The sequence below is a fragment of the Artemia franciscana genome, chromosome 16 (genome assembly GCF_032884065.1).
Source record: "Artemia franciscana chromosome 16, ASM3288406v1, whole genome shotgun sequence".
NCBI lineage: Eukaryota > Metazoa > Arthropoda > Branchiopoda > Anostraca > Artemiidae > Artemia > Artemia franciscana.
Window position 1 is genome coordinate 26246329 of NC_088878.1, and position 17283 is coordinate 26263611.

Genomic DNA, 17283 nt, shown 5'->3' on the forward strand with positions numbered 1-17283 from the left:
ATCGAAAGGAAAAATTGTATAATTAAAATAAGCCTATAAAAAGTTATTTTCAGCGCAAAGTGTTCATGCAGCAAGCCGGTGAAAGAAAATATGGTAAATTTGAATAATGTCGAAATAAAACAGGTCCTTAATTTATGGATTACAACAATTTAGACTCGACTAGTATTTCCAGTGGTAGCTCTCTTTCCTTGAACATTTAATTACAGTTATTCCAGCTAAAAATAAGCTAAAATAGAGACTCTGCCAGAAAAAACATACTTTGTTGATGAGTGAAACCTATATAGTACACCTATTTCTTACCATCCAGCGGCTATCCAGAGGCAGCCACCTTACCAGAAATAATGAATTATCAAGTAATTATGTTATTATTTTTCGAGGGCGGGGGGTTTCGTGTTCTTCTAATTGATATTCGAGTTTTTTTTCGCTCGTATCATCGATCATAGCCAAAACTGGTCGTGACTGTGTAAATATTTGGAATTACAACTTGAGGCTATATTTTAATTGTTAAGTTAAAAGTCCTATAATACTTCGCGATGACAAATTAACTACATGGTAATATTTTGAAATTGCATCTGTTGTGTCCCTGCTAAGCGAATATTAAGCGTTATTATTTAAACCTTTTCCTTATACTTTTGATCAATCAAATTATCAACCACAAATTAATCAAACCACGAATTATCAACAGCTATCGATGATGGCTAGTCCCAATGGAGAATTTACCAGTGAGCCCTTTATCTTAAAGACAGTCAGCAGACATTAAAGCTCGGAAACTGATTTTCTTAAGGTACTATATCACCTTAAACCTATCGATTATAGCGACCCCACTCAAGTTCTTCATCCATTGACGCACTGTAGAACCGGTTTCTTTCAGCTTAGCGCGAGACAAGACAAAGACAAGTGACATAATAGGTGGCAAATATATAATTTGGGCTATATATTTGCACATTAGGGGAGGGGGTTAAGTATTTAGACAGTGTGAAGCTAGAAAACAAGTCTTACTTCATAATATGCTGAATAATTGTATCTAACTCATTTTGTATGCAGACCCGCTATACTTTACCCCCATCCCCTTAATGTGCAGATATATAGCCAAAATTTGTTTCTAAGATATTATATTTTCGTCATATTTTGGTATATTTCATTAGGATTAGCCTAACTTTGCTTCTTGAGTGGGGTCGCTATAAACGATAAGTACAAGTCTTTTTTTTGCGCAGCGAACCTTCGGGACATGTTTTGGATTGCATTTTCACTATGTTAACTCCTTAGATATCAGCAAAGTTTTTAAGTGCTACCCCAGATAAGTCTCGTTTTTATAAAGTGGCTGGTAGAGCAAACCCAAAAGTGAGATAGTACATTAATTAGCAAACAGACCTATCACCCTATCTATTTTCTATAAGAAGTTTTTACTTAAAAGCGAAAGGGTGCATTGGTTGCGTTGGCTTAACACAGTTAGCAGACTTCATTATTCACCAACAAGTAATATATCCTGCCTTAATGACTTATCTTAATTGACAAGTGATTACTTGTCTTAATTACTTTAACTTGTAATTTACAAGAGAGGCTGTATGGCACCCCGAAAACAATCTTTTTAAGCTGTAACTACAAGGGGTATTTGATGCCAGCTTATTATAAATGTTCTTCAATACATACTTTTTTCCTGTCATCTCTAAGCTTTTTCACAACTGATGCCACTTCCAAAATAACTGATGTCATCAGAGTTTCTGCAATGATTTCATGTTGTCCAGCCTGATCTGCGAGTTCCTGTAGTATCGTTTTGAAAGCGTGACCTGTGGTGAACCTGCAATAGTTATAGATTTTCAAACTGAACATAGCATGAAAGCAATTACACTTTGGCAGCAAAAAAAAAAAAAAAAAAAAAAAAAAAAAAAAAAAAAAAAAAAAAAAAAAAAACCCTCTATCTGTGAATCCAGCATAAAAAGCTATACTATGAACCTATTCTCAAGAGGCTGCTCACTCTGCGTCATCTGGTGTGCATCTTCGAGTGTCACAGACGTAAACAATTTTCGGAAGCGGGCAGCCGCTCAATTGTACTAAACAAGTAGTATTTTTAAATACACAACACTCAAATTTTAAAGTAAAAAAAAAAAAACAATAAACAAATAAAAAAAAGCAAAACCTGCTGACGATGCGAAAATACTGATTATTATTTTTGAATTTAGCATAAATATATCTAACTTGAATCCAATATTCTAATTCTGAAGCCTGAAGAATTTAATTATTTTAGCAGTGTTATTATTCCATATTATTCTATTTTCCTTGAAAATTATTTCACAGCTTTCCCTTAACTAAATCGTCCGACAAATCTGCAAACACATAAGGGTGGTTACGAATAGAAATACGTCAAAAAGAAGCCGTGGCCAAAAATAAGTTTTTTCTTGTTGTTAATTTCCTCCTTTAGGTAAAAACTCTACCCCTTCCCCTCCCAATGTTAAATATATTCACCCAGTGTCTTTCATATTCTTAAGCACGGCTCGAAAATAAATACATTGTCGCAGTCTGAAAAAAGTTGCCATTTACTGGACAGGTTAATGTTGCAATCTTCTCATACGGATTAAGAAAAAACTTTCATATCACAGCAGTATCATTCTATCCGTAACTAAATAAGGCATTAAGAAAATATTTAGCGAAATCCAGTTATCGTTGCGGTGATGATTCAAAGTTAAGGTCTACAAACGCTGTGTTTTAAAGATCAATTTAATAGTGAAATGATTTAAAACAATTTTGTCACGTAAAGCTAAGGACAATTTTAAAACAAACATAAATTGGGCTGCAACCTTAAAATGAACAGAAGTTACAATGAATAAAGAGATAAAATCCTGAAACGCACAGAAATTAAAAAAGAAAAAGAAAAAATGAGATGCCACCATCTTCCCGCAGCTTCCAAAAGACTAGAGGATCATTTGCATATTTTAACGCGACACAATGCGTGACTGCAGGCACGATCTGCACTCACAACGTCACAAGACAACGGTTGATTGTCTTGAAAACGGTTCTGGCCGACATAAGTTTTAAATTGCGATCGATCGACCGAACCCTTGATAGTTGTCGGGTACAGGAAACAAATCCAAGAAATACGCCTAGATTACGTCTCAGAAAACCACTTTCCTAGCTACAAACAAGAGCTAAGAGCTCATATGGCACTTGTGACGAGGCGAGAAGAGCCAAGAGATCATATGGTATGAGCTCTAACAAAATTCTATGAATCAATAGATTGATTTAAAAAGGAAAATAAGAGGCTTAATGCCGGTCAGGATTTAAAATAAGAGCTCTGAGTCACGATGTCCTTCTAAATATCAAAATTCATTAAGATCCGATCACCCACTCGTAATTTATAAATACCTAATTTTTTCTAATTTTTCCTCTCCCTTTAGCCCTCCAGATGGTCGAATCTGGGAAAACGACATTATCAAGTCAAATTGTGCAGCTCCCTGACACGCCTACCAATTTTCATCGTCCTAGCACGTCCAGAAGCACCAAACTCGCCGAATCACTGAACCCCTCCCCCCAACTCCTCCAAAGAGAGCGAATCCAGTACGATTCTGTCAATCAAGTATCAAGGACACTTGTTTATTCTATCCACCAAGCTTCATCCCGATTCTTCCACTCCAAGTGTTTTTCCAAGATTTCCCCCTCCAACCCCCCCTAATGTCAAAAGATCTGGTCGGGATTTGAAATAAGAGCTCTGAGACATGGATTCCTTCTAAAAATCAAATTTCATTAAGATCCGATCATCTATTCATAAGATAAAAATATCCCAATTTTCACGTTTTCCAAGAATTCCGGTTTCCCCCTCCAACTCCCCCGAATGTCACAGGATCTGGTCGGAATTTAAAATTAGAGCTTTAAGGCACAAGATCCTTCTAAATATCAGATTTCATTAAGATCTGGTCACCCTTTCGTAAGTTACAAATACCTCAATTTTCAAAATTACCCCCCCCCCCCAATTCCACCAAAGAGAGCAGATCCGGTCCGGTTGTGTCAGTCACGTATCTTAGACAAGTTTCTATTCTTCCCATCCAGTTTCATCCTGATCTCACCGCTTTAAGTATTTTCTAAGATTTCCGGTCCCCCCAACTGCCCCCCCCCCAATTACGCTTGATCCGGTTGAGATTTAAAATAAGAGATCTGAATTACGAGTTCCTTCTAAATACGAAGTTTCATGAAGATCCGATCACTCCTTCGTAAGTTAAAAATACGTAATTTTTTCTTATTTTTCAGAATTAGTCCCCCCCACAATAGAGCGGATCCGTTCCAATTATTTAAATCGCGTATGTAAGACTTCTGCTTATTTTTCCCCACAAGTTTCATCCCGATCCCTCCAATCTAAGCGTTTTCCATGATTTTAGGTTCCCCACCCCAAACTTCCCCCAATGTCACCAGATCCGGTCAGGATTTAAAATAAGAGCTTTGTGACACGATATCCTTCTAAATATCAAATTTCATTGAGATCCGATCGCCCGTTCGTAAGTTAAAAATACCTCATTTTTTCTAATTTTTCAGAATTAACCCCTCCCCCAACTACCCCAAAGAGAGCGGATCCGTTCCGGTTATGTCAATCATGTATCTAGGACTTGTGCTTATCTTTCCCACCAAGTTTCATCCCGATCCCTCCGCTCTAAGTGTTTTCCAAGATTTTAGGTTCCCCCCTCCAACTCCCCCTAATGTCATTAGATCCGGTCGAGATTTAAAATAAAAGCTCTGAGACACATTATCATTCCAAACATCAAATTTCATTAAGATCCCATCACCCGCTCATAAGTTAAAAATACTTCATTTTTTCTATTTTTTCCGAATTAACCGGGCCCCCACTCCCCCCCAGATGGTCAAATCGGGAAAACGACTATTTCTCATTTAATCTGGTCCGGTCCCTGATACGCTTGCCAAATTTCATCGTCCTAGCTTACCTGGAAGTGCCTAAAGTAGCAAAACCGGGACCGACAGACCGACAGAATTTGCGATTGCTACATGTCACTTGGTTAATACCGAGTGCCATAAAAAAGCAATGGGTGATTCAATTCATTGGACTTAGACAGAATGCATTGGAAGTGTATAATTTGGGCTATATGTTTACACATGAGGAGTGGGGTGGGATTAAGTTAGATTACGTTATGTTGGGTTAGGTAATGTTTCCTAATTTTGTTTCTAAGATATTATTTTATCATTGTGTTTTGTTATTTTTCATTAGGATTCACGTATCTGTACTTTTTGTAAAAATGAGATATATGATATATATATATATATATATATATATATATATATATATATATATATATATATATATATATATATATATATATATATATATATATCAATGACATTATATATGGCATTTTAATTATATATGAGATTATTATAATTATTAAATATGATTAAATATAATTATAAAATCTAATTAATATTAAAATATAAATATATGAGATATATCTCAGCCTTCAATTTATGTGTATCCGCCGTAAAACTTGAATGGTAGTTTTGAATTTGTTCTATAGAATTTATGATGCTTCAAAAAAACAAAAACTCTAATAGGTAATGGAGAAAAATTCCATATTTATTTATCGTGTCTAAAAAAGTTTAATTTGTTTATCTTCAAGTAAAAATGTTGGAAACGAGGACTGTTTAAAGGACTACTAAAAAACTGCATTAAAAAGTTTTTCAAAAACACGAGAAGCGTTTTATGCTGGAATTTTTGTGTTGAGCACTGAAATCCTTTTTTGTGTTGATGTTGCTTTATTGTGTGTTGATTTTGTGTTAGAATTTATGATGCTTCAAACAAAACAAAAACTCTAATAGGTAATGGAGAAAAATTCCATATTTATTTCTCGTGTCTAAAAAAGTTTAATTTGTTTATCTTCAAGTAAAAATGTTGGAAACGAGGACTGTTTGAAGGACTACTAAAAAACTGCATTAAAAAGTTTTTCAAAAACACGAGAAGCGTTTTATGCTGGAATTTTTGTGTTGAGCACTGAAATCTTTTTTTGTGTTGATGTTGTGTTATTGTGTGTTGATTTTGTGTTAGAATTTATGATGCTTCAAACAAAACAAAAACTCTAATAGGTAATGGAGAAAAATTCCATATTTATTTCTCGTGTCTAAAAAAGTTTAATTTGTTTATCTTCAAGTAAAAATGTTGGAAACGAGGACTGTTTGAAGGACTACTAAAAAACTGCATTAAAAAGTTTTTCAAAAACACGAGAAGCGTTTTATGCTGGAATTTTTGTGTTGAGCACTGAAATCTTTTTTTGTGTTGATGTTGTGTTATTGTGTGTTGATTTTGTGTTAGAAGTTATGATGCTTCAAACAAAACAAAAACTCTAATAGGTAATGGAGAAAAATTCCATATTTATTTCTCGTGTCTAAAAAAGTTTAATTTGTTTATCTTCAAGTAAAAATGTTGGAAACGAGGACTGTTTGAAGGACTACTAAAAAACTGCATTAAAAAGTTTTTCAAAAACACGAGAAGCGTTTTATGCTGGAATTTTTGTGTTGAGCACTGAAATCTTTTTTTTGTGTTGAGTACTGAGGAAAAATCACTCTCGTTCTTGGTTCCTACGTAACTAAATTTTCAAAAAAAAACATAAAATAAATTTGATAAGAATTCCATATTTTATTTATTTTATGCCCAGAAAAAGTCAAATTTTTAGTCTTCGAAGTAGAAAAGCTGGAATTGAGGATTGCTAGAAACAAGAATGCCAGAACTCAATTACCATTGTAATTCGCTATAATAAAGACAACTATTCCCAAAACACAAGAAGCTTTTTACGGTAGAATTCTCATGTTGAGCACTGAAATATTTTACGTGTTGAGTACTGAGGACAGTGGTCGGAGAGACAAGAAGCCCTTGTCGAAATATCTGCTTAGTATTTTCACTCGCTTTTTGCTGGCTGAAAATCACCCTTGTTCTTAGTTTCTAAATTATTTTTATGTTTTTTCCTCTTTTTTTAAAGTTACGTATAGTCAGTGTGGTCTTAGAACATATTTAAATAAGCTATTCTACTGCAACTTTTTACACTGAATTAGGAAAACAATCAAAAATTTTTGGCCCTTACTTAGATGACTCAAAATTAACTTTTTTGGGGCGAGAAAAATAAAATATGGAATTCTTATAAAATTTCTTTTCTACTAATTGAAAATTCGGTTACGTAGGAACCAAGAACGAGGGAGGTGTCCAGTCAGCAGAAAACAAAGAAACGAAAAGACGGAGTAGATATTTTGGCAATGACCTTTGTTTTTTGTCTCGAAGACAGATGACGGTTTGACCTTGCCTTGCCGGAATATTTGCTTTAACTTTTAATTTGCATATTTTCCTAAAGATTCATCTCCTTAGCCTCTGAATTGTTTATATTTTTTCGTAATTTTTGTTGTTTTTGCCAAACATGATAGCACATTTCAGTTCTTGAGGAAAAAGCGTAAATTTATTCCTCAACGTATTCAGTGAAACATATCGTAGATTCTTGGAGACAAAAAGATTTTTCAATATCTTTTTTCCTTATGGTCTATTCCGTCATCATACTCTTTTAGTGCGACTGGTAAAAAGAATATATGCCTCTTGATTACTGACAAAGAACTCCCGTCCTTGGGCTCACATCCAAAAATATGGAAAAAAAAGTTCACGTCCCATTACTTGCGCGTTTGATGAACATAAACAAAGCCTAGATTTTCTTGGAGCATTTCTTAGACTAAGACAAAAAAATCTCAAATAAGATTTTTTGGGGAAGGCATGGAGTGAGTTAAGACAATTAACGTCAGTCACAATTGAAGAAGAAATAAATTAAAACAAATAGCCTTAAAAAAAACTCTATTCTATCCCCATTTATAAATCAGGAGTTAAGCAGGGGTGTATTCTATCCCCATTTATAAATGAAGAGTTAAGCAGGGGCGTATTCTATCCCCATTTATAAATCAAGAGTTAAGCAGGGTTGTATTCTATCCTCATTTATAAATCAAGAGTTAAGCAGGGTTGTATTCTATCCCCGTTTATAAATCAAGAGTTAAGCAGGGTTGTATTCTATCCCACTTATAAATCAAGAGTTAAGCAGGATTGTATTCTATCCCCATTTACAAATCAAGAGTTAATGGAGATTTACATCTCCATTTATATTAATGATTTTAGCAGAGTTTTGCAGGGTTGTATTCTATCCTCATTTATAAATCAAGAGTTAAGCAGGGTTGTATTCTATCCCCATTTATAAATCAAGAGTTAAGCAGGGTTGTATTCTATCCCCATTTATAAATCAAGAGTTAAGCAGGGTTGTATTCTATCCCCATTTATAAATCAAGAGTTAAGCAGGGTTGTATTCTATCCTCATTTATAAATCAAGAGTTAAGCAGGGTTGTATTCTATCCTCATTTATAAATCAAGAGTTAAGCAGGGTTGTATTCTATCCCCATTTATAAATCAAGAGTTAAGAAGGGTTGTATTCTATCCTCATTTATAAATCAAGAGTTAAGCAGGGTTGTATTCTATCCTCATTTATAAATCAAGAGTTAAGCAGGGTTGTATTCTATCCCACTTATAAATCAAGAGTTAAGCAGGATTGTATTCTATCCCCATTTACAAATCAAGAGTTAATGGAGATTTACATCTCCATTTATATTAATGATTTTAGCAGAGTTTTGCAGGGGTGTATTCTATCCCCATTTATAAATGAAGAGTTAAGCAGGGTTGTATTCTATCCTCATTTATAAATCAAGAGTTAAGCAGGATTGTATTCTATCCCCATTTATAAATGAAGAGTTAAGCAGGGTTGTATTCTATCCCCATTTATAAATCAAGAGTAAAGCAGGGTTGTATTCTATCCCCATTTATAAATGAAGAGTTTAGCAGGGGTGTATTCTATCCCCGTTTATAAATCAAGAGTTAAGCAGGGTTGTATTCTATCCCCATTTATAAATGAAGAGTTAAGCAGGGTTATATTCTATCCCCATTTATAAATCAAGAGTAAAGCAGGGTTGTATTCTATCCCCATTTATAAATGAAGAGTTTAGCAGGGGTGTATTCTATCCCCGTTTATAAATCAAGAGTTAAGCAGGGTTGTATTCTATCCCCATTTATAAATGAAGAGTTGAGCAGGGTTGTATTCTATCCCCATTTATAAATCAAGAGTAAAGCAGGGTTGTATTCTATCCCCATTTATAAATGAAGAGTTTAGCAGGGGTGTATTCTATCCCCGTTTATAAATCAAGAGTTAAGCAGGGTTGTATTCTATCCCCATTTATAAATCAAGAGTAAAGCAGGGTTGTATTCTATCCCCATTTATAAATGAAGAGTTTAGCAGGGGTGTATTCTATCCCCGTTTATAAATAAAGAGTTAAGCAGGGTTGTATTCTATCCCCATTTATAAATGAAGAGTTAAGCAGGGTTGTATTCTATCCCCATTTATAAATCAAGAGTAAAGCAGGGTTGTATTCTATCCCCATTTATAAATGAAGAGTTAAGCAGGGTTGTATTCTATCCTCATTTATAAATCAAGAGTTAAGCAGGGTTGTATTCTATCCCCATTTATAAATCAAGAGTTAAGAAGGGTTGTATTCTATCCTCATTTATAAATCAAGAGTTAAGCAGGGTTGTATTCTATCCTCATTTATAAATCAAGAGTTAAGCAGGGTTGTATTCTATCCCCATTTATAAATGAAGAGTTAAGCAGGGTTGTATTCTATCCCCATTTATAAATCAAGAGTAAAGCAGGGTTGTATTCTATCCCCATTTATAAATGAAGAGTTTAGCAGGGGTGTATTCTATCCCCGTTTATAAATCAAGAGTTAAGCAGGGTTGTATTCTATCCCCATTTATAAATGAAGAGTTAAGCAGGGTTGTATTCTATCCCCATTTATAAATCAAGAGTAAAGCAGGGTTGTATTCTATCCCCATTTATAAATGAAGAGTTTAGCAGGGGTGTATTCTATCCCCGTTTATAAATCAAGAGTTAAGCAGGGTTGTATTCTATCCCCATTTATAAATGAAGAGTTGAGCAGGGTTGTATTCTATCCCCATTTATAAATCAAGAGTAAAGCAGGGTTGTATTCTATCCCCATTTATAAATGAAGAGTTTAGCAGGGGTGTATTCTATCCCCGTTTATAAATCAAGAGTTAAGCAGGGTTGTATTCTATCCCCATTTATAAATCAAGAGTAAAGCAGGGTTGTATTCTATCCCCATTTATAAATGAAGAGTTTAGCAGGGGTGTATTCTATCCCCGTTTATAAATAAAGAGTTAAGCAGGGTTGTATTCTATCCCCATTTATAAATGAAGAGTTAAGCAGGGTTGTATTCTATCCCCATTTATAAATCAAGAGTAAAGCAGGGTTGTATTCTATCCCCATTTATAAATGAAGAGTTAAGCAGGGTTGTATTCTATCCCCATTTATAAATCAAGAGTAAAGCAGGGTTGTATTCTATCCCCATTTATAAATGAAGAGTTAAGCAGGGTTGTATTCTATCCTCATTTATAAATCAAGAGTAAAGCAGGGTTGTATTCTATCCCCGTTTATAAATCAAGAGTTAAGCAGGGTTGTATTCTATCCCCATTTATAAATGAAGAGTTAAGCAGGGTTGTATTCTATCCCCATTTATAAATCAAGAGTTAAGCAGGATTGTATTCTATCCCCATTTACAAATCAAGAGTTAATGGAGATTTACATCTCCATTTATATTAATGATTTTAGCAGAGTTTTGCAGGGGTGTATTCTATCCCCATTTATAAATGAAGAGTTAAGCAGGGTTGTATTCTATCCTCATTTATAAATCAAGAGTTAAGCAGGATTGTATTCTATCCCCATTTATAAATGAAGAGTTAAGCAGGGTTGTATTCTATCCCCATTTATAAATCAAGAGTTAAGCAGGATTGTATTCTATCCCCATTTATAAATGAAGAGTTAAGCAGGGTTGTATTCTATCCCCATTTATAAATCAAGAGTTAAGCAGGGTTGTATTCTATCCCCATTTATAAATCAAGAGTTAAGCAGGATTGTATTCTATCCCCATTTACAAATCAAGAGTTAATGGAGATTTACATCTCCATTTATATTAATGATTTTAGCAGAGTTTTGCAGGGGTGTATTCTATCCCCATTTATAAATGAAGAGTTAAGCAGGGTTGTATTCTATCCTCATTTATAAATCAAGAGTTAAGCAGGATTGTATTCTATCCCCATTTATAAATGAAGAGTTAAGCAGGGTTGTATTCTATCCCCATTTATAAATCAAGAGTTAAGCAGGATTGTATTCTATCCCCATTTACAAATCAAGAGTTAATGGAGATTTACATCTCCATTTATATTAATGATTTTAGCAGAGTTTTGCAGGGGTGTATTCTATCCCCATTTATAAATGAAGAGTTAAGCAGGGTTGTATTCTATCCTCATTTATAAATCAAGAGTTAAGCAGGATTGTATTCTATCCCCATTTATAAATGAAGAGTTAAGCAGGGTTGTATTCTATCCTCATTTATAAATCAAGAGTAAAGCAGGGTTGTATTCTATCCCCGTTTATAAATCAAGAGTTAAGCAGGGTTGTATTCTATCCCCATTTATAAATGAAGAGTTAAGCAGGGTTGTATTCTATCCCCATTTATAAATCAAGAGTTAAGCAGGATTGTATTCTATCCCCATTTACAAATCAAGAGTTAATGGAGATTTACATCTCCATTTATATTAATGATTTTAGCAGAGTTTTGCAGGGGTGTATTCTATCCCCATTTATAAATGAAGAGTTAAGCAGGGTTGTATTCTATCCTCATTTATAAATCAAGAGTTAAGCAGGATTGTATTCTATCCCCATTTATAAATGAAGAGTTAAGCAGGGTTGTATTCTATCCTCATTTATAAATCAAGAGTAAAGCAGGGTTGTATTCTATCCCCGTTTATAAATCAAGAGTTAAGCAGGGTTGTATTCTATCCCCATTTATAAATGAAGAGTTAAGCAGGGTTGTATTCTATCCCCATTTATAAATCAAGAGTTAAGCAGGATTGTATTCTATCCCCATTTACAAATCAAGAGTTAATGGAGATTTACATCTCCATTTATATTAATGATTTTAGCAGAGTTTTGCAGGGGTGTATTCTATCCCCATTTATAAATGAAGAGTTAAGCAGGGGTGTATTCTATCCCCATTTATAAATGAAGAGTTAAGCAGGGGCGTATTCTATCCCCATTTATAAATCAGGAGTTAAGCAGGGGTGTATTCTATCTCCATTTATAAATGAAGAGTTAAGCAGGGTTGTATTCTATCCCCATTTATAAATCAAGAGTTAAGCAGGATTGTATTCTATCCCCATTTATAAATGAAGAGTTAAGCAGGGTTGTATTCTATCCCCATTTATAAATCAAGAGTTAAGCAGGATTGTATTCTATCCCCATTTACAAATCAAGAGTTAATGGAGATTTACATCTCCATTTATATTAATGATTTTAGCAGAGTTTTGCAGGGGTGTATTCTATCCCCATTTATAAATGAAGAGTTAAGCAGGGGTGTATTCTATCCTCATTTATAAATCAAGAGTAAAGCAGGGTTGTATTCTATCCCCGTTTATAAATCAAGAGTTAAGCAGGGTTGTATTCTATCCCCATTTATAAATGAAGAGTTAAGCAGGGTTGTATTCTATCCTCATTTATAAATCAAGAGTAAAGCAGGGTTGTATTCTATCCCCGTTTATAAATCAAGAGTTAAGCAGGGTTGTATTCTATCCCCATTTATAAATGAAGAGTTAAGCAGGGTTGTATTCTATCCCCATTTATAAATCAAGAGTTAAGCAGGATTGTATTCTATCCCCATTTACAAATCAAGAGTTAATGGAGATTTACATCTCCATTTATATTAATGATTTTAGCAGAGTTTTGCAGGGGTGTATTCTATCCCCATTTATAAATGAAGAGTTAAGCAGGGTTGTATTCTATCCTCATTTATAAATCAAGAGTAAAGCAGGGTTGTATTCTATCCCCGTTTATAAATCAAGAGTTAAGCAGGGTTGTATTCTATCCCCATTTATAAATGAAGAGTTAAGCAGGGTTGTATTCTATCCTCATTTATAAATCAAGAGTAAAGCAGGGTTGTATTCTATCCCCGTTTATAAATCAAGAGTTAAGCAGGGTTGTATTCTATCCCCATTTATAAATGAAGAGTTAAGCAGGGTTGTATTCTATCCCCATTTATAAATCAAGAGTTAAGCAGGATTGTATTTTATCCCCATTTACAAATCAAGAGTTAATGGAGATTTACATCTCCATTTATATTAATGATTTTAGCAGAGTTTTGCAGGGGTGTATTCTATCCCCATTTATAAATGAAGAGTTAAGCAGGGTTGTATTCTATCCTCATTTATAAATCAAGAGTTAAGCAGGATTTTATTCTATCCCCATTTATAAATGAAGAGTTAAGCAGGGTTGTATTCTATCCCCATTTATAAATCAAGAGTTAAGCAGGATTGTATTCTATCCCCATTTATAAATGAAGAGTTAAGCAGGGTTGTATTCTATCCCCATTTATAAATCAAGAGTTAAGCAGGATTGTATTCTATCCCCATTTACAAATCAAGAGTTAATGGAGATTTACATCTCCATTTATATTAATGATTTTAGCAGAGTTTTGCAGGGGTGTATTCTATCCCCATTTATAAATGAAGAGTTAAGCAGGGTTGTATTCTATCCTCATTTATAAATCAAGAGTTAAGCAGGATTGTATTCTATCCCCATTTATAAATGAAGAGTTAAGCAGGGTTGTATTCTATCCCCATTTATAAATCAAGAGTTAAGCAGGATTGTATTCTATCCCCATTTATAAATGAAGAGTTAAGCAGGGTTGTATTCTATCCCCATTTATAAATCAAGAGTTAAGCAGGATTGTATTCTATCCCCATTTACAAATCAAGAGTTAATGGAGATTTACATCTCCATTTATATTAATGATTTTAGCAGAGTTTTGCAGGGGTGTATTCTATCCCCATTTATAAATGAAGAGTTAAGCAGGGTTGTATTCTATCCTCATTTATAAATCAAGAGTTAAGCAGGATTGTATTCTATCCCCATTTACAAATCAAGAGTTAATGGAGATTTACATCTCCATTTATATTAATGATTTTAGCAGAGTTTTGCAGGGGTGTATTCTATCCCCATTTATAAATGAAGAGTTAAGCAGGGTTGTATTCTATCCTCATTTATAAATCAAGAGTAAAGCAGGGTTGTATTCTATCCCCGTTTATAAATCAAGAGTTAAGCAGGGTTGTATTCTATCCCCATTTATAAATGAAGAGTTAAGCAGGGTTGTATTCTATCCCCATTTATAAATCAAGAGTAAAGCAGGGTTGTATTCTATCCTCATTTATAAATCAAGAGTTAAGCAGGGTTGTATTCTATCCCCGTTTATAAATCAAGAGTTAAGCAGGGGTGTATTCTATCCCCACTTATAAATGAAGAGTTAAGCAGGAGCGTATTCTATCCCCATTTACAAATCAAGAGTTAATGTAGATTTACATCTCCATTTATATTAATGATTTGGATGGCTTTGTCTTCAGGAGCACAGGAAAGGCAATGGGAGAACGCGGAATCAAATTGGGAGGAAAATGTTTCCTGCACTTAGATTATCCTGAGGATTTAAGCATCCTAGATGAAATTGTGAGCAAAACGAATGATCTTTTAGGGGTTTTGTGAGTTCAGGGTGCTAGAATAGGTTTGAAAACTAACTTTAAGAAGACTAAGTCGCTCAGGCTAGGAAAAAGTGAAGATGAAAAGGTGATGTTGGGTAACGAAAAGATCGATCAAGCTTCACTTATCTTGGCAGTATTACTAGTAAAGACGGTGGGTGCCGTGAAGATGTTAAAAGTAGAATAGCCAAGGTTCAGGGTGTTTCTTCACAGCTCGAAAAAGTTTGTAAGATTAGGAAGATAAGTCTCCGAACCAAGATTACGATATTGGAAGTGATAGTGATGACAGTAGTCAAATATGGTTTTGAAGCATGGGCGCTTCAAAAAATGGAGGAGGATTCGCTATATTTTTTTCAGAGAAATTGCCTACGGATTGTTTTGGGTACCCGTATGATTGATCATATTTAAAGCAGTAGGCGGTACAAAAAGTGTGGTTTAATCCCACTTTCTATGGCTATATTGAGAGAAAGGTTGAGATGACTTGGGCAAGTTCTGCGGATGAAGGATTGCCAAAGATTGTCCTTTTCGGCCAACTGTCCAGGGCTAAACGGATAGCAGGTCGTCCGCGGTTGGGGTGAGAGGATATCGTAAAGAAAGATTCAAGGGAAATAGGAACTTCCTGGGAGGGTGTAAAGAGGGAGGGTTGGAATAGATTGGAATGGGGAAGGAGCGTGTGAAGCTGTGTTGGTCTCAGCCGGCTCGCTGCTGTGGCGAGTGAACTAACCGCAGCAGTGTTACTTTCGTACATAGCACTAATCACTTTAATGTATTGGTCTGGTATACCAAACAAGGATAAGACGTTCGCTAAAGCTTTTCTATCAGCTGAGTCGAACGTTTGCTCATAATCTACGTAAAAAACTGAGGACCAAAGGTGTTTGATAACTCAGGAACTTCTCAATTATTAGCCAAATAGTAAAAATTTGGTTTTATCCTTCCTAAAACAGCACTGTTCTTCTCTTGAAACTTGGTCTACAGCATCTTCGAAGTCTAAAAAGTATCATCATACTAAGTAATTTTCTACCTGCAGAAACCAGGCTAATACCTCTATAATTACCAAACTCACTCTGATCACCTTTCTTATACAGGGCTTTAATTTTTTCCTTGCCCTTTCTCAAAATTAATATTCATAATCATCAGTAACTTATTTCTAACCTCATAGCCACCATTTTAAAGAAACTCCTTTAACACACTATCAGAACATACGGCATTATTATATTTTAATCCTTTTAGTACTGTCACAAATTATTCCTCAAAAAACTAATTTTCCTTGACATCCAAGGTGCCACAAACTTTTTAATTGTTATCTATATCTTTTCCTGTAACTCTATCCAGGTTTAGTACGTTTTCAGAACAGGCTAGAAATATCCTCGTTTTTTCATTACGAATAATTTTTTTCTCATCTCTTACTTTAATAATTAGTTCTACATCTAGGAATATTTTAGGTAAATGTTTAGTTTCGTTCCAAGTGCTCTAAAGTACTGCATATAGCAAGATTCTGATGATCGCATATTGTTTCTTTGCCATTATTAGAGAAGCGCATCCATTTTTTAGTTTTCTAAAATTCACCTCCAACGACACTAAAAATGCGTAAAGTAGGCGTGCTTACTGGTAACATTACCTATAGAGTGAAGCGTATTAGTCCATGAGCACCGCGGGGAGAGGGACAAGGTCTGTATTCTATATTTATTCAACAAAGAGTGGGAAAAAACCCTCAAACGAGGTTTATTAAATAAATATAGCATACAGACCTCGCCCCGCTGCTCGCGGGGCTCATGGGCTAATACGCTTCGCTCTATAGGTAATGTTACCTGTGAGTAAGTGCACTTTACGCATTTTTAGTTTGCCCCATGGAGGAGGAGGGTCAATCAGAAATGGATGCGCTTCTAGAACAAGCATTTCTAAGTACTCTAGAGCATTTGAAACAAAACTAAACATTTATCATATTTTACAGCTATTGTTTTCTTTTTGTTGTGATTGGGCTTATATTTTGCTTTTTTTAAGATTGTTTTTTTTTCATTTGGCGTATTTTAGTCCATTTGATATTTTTCTTCTTTTCACTCTGAATGGAATATAGTTGAGTGGAGGTATTGGTTGAAACATGTACATTTCACATGCTCACAAGTTTACTTGTTTATTTGTTGTGGGATTTTTTTTTACGTCGAGGGCGTTTTACACACTTGGGTGTTTATTACTTGAGCTTGGGTGTGTTTTTTTCAAAAATAAACCTTTCAGGAGTCTTAGGAGGGAAATTCAGAGAATAACCCATGACCAAATTTTTATTCAAATTTAAATTCGTTAGGAAATTTCCTTAAGTAGTGATCAGCTAACTTTTGAGACGAAGCCATTTTTCGTCTTATTTTAATTCAAGTCTTTAACGGTAAAGCTATTTCCGTGGCACAATCTTACTAAAGATGCTCTCAATCTGGATATTGATACGGTTTGCCCCATTAGTGTATACAACAACAACACATTAGGAATAAGAAAAACTTGAAAATCGATGAAAAAAAATATTAAAAACAAGAGCTAAGAGCTTATATGGCACTTGTGATGAGGCGAAAAGAGCTAAGAGCCAAGAGATCATATGGTATGAGCTCTAACAAAATTCTATGTATCAATAGATTGATTTAAAA

At 34.5% G+C, this 17283-nt stretch overlaps 1 protein-coding gene across 2 annotated transcripts in view; it reads right to left on the reverse strand.

Annotated features, from left to right (window-relative positions):
* LOC136037277 (formin-binding protein 1-like) overlaps nucleotides 1–17283 on the reverse strand; it is a 124095-nt gene that overhangs the window by 74909 nt on the left and 31903 nt on the right. For both annotated transcript variants that reach the window (XM_065719914.1, XM_065719913.1), the window contains exon 4: nucleotides 1651–1798. In XM_065719914.1, the coding sequence (XP_065575986.1) occupies nucleotides 1651–1798 (148 nt within the window). The remainder of the gene's footprint in view (nucleotides 1–1650; nucleotides 1799–17283) is intronic.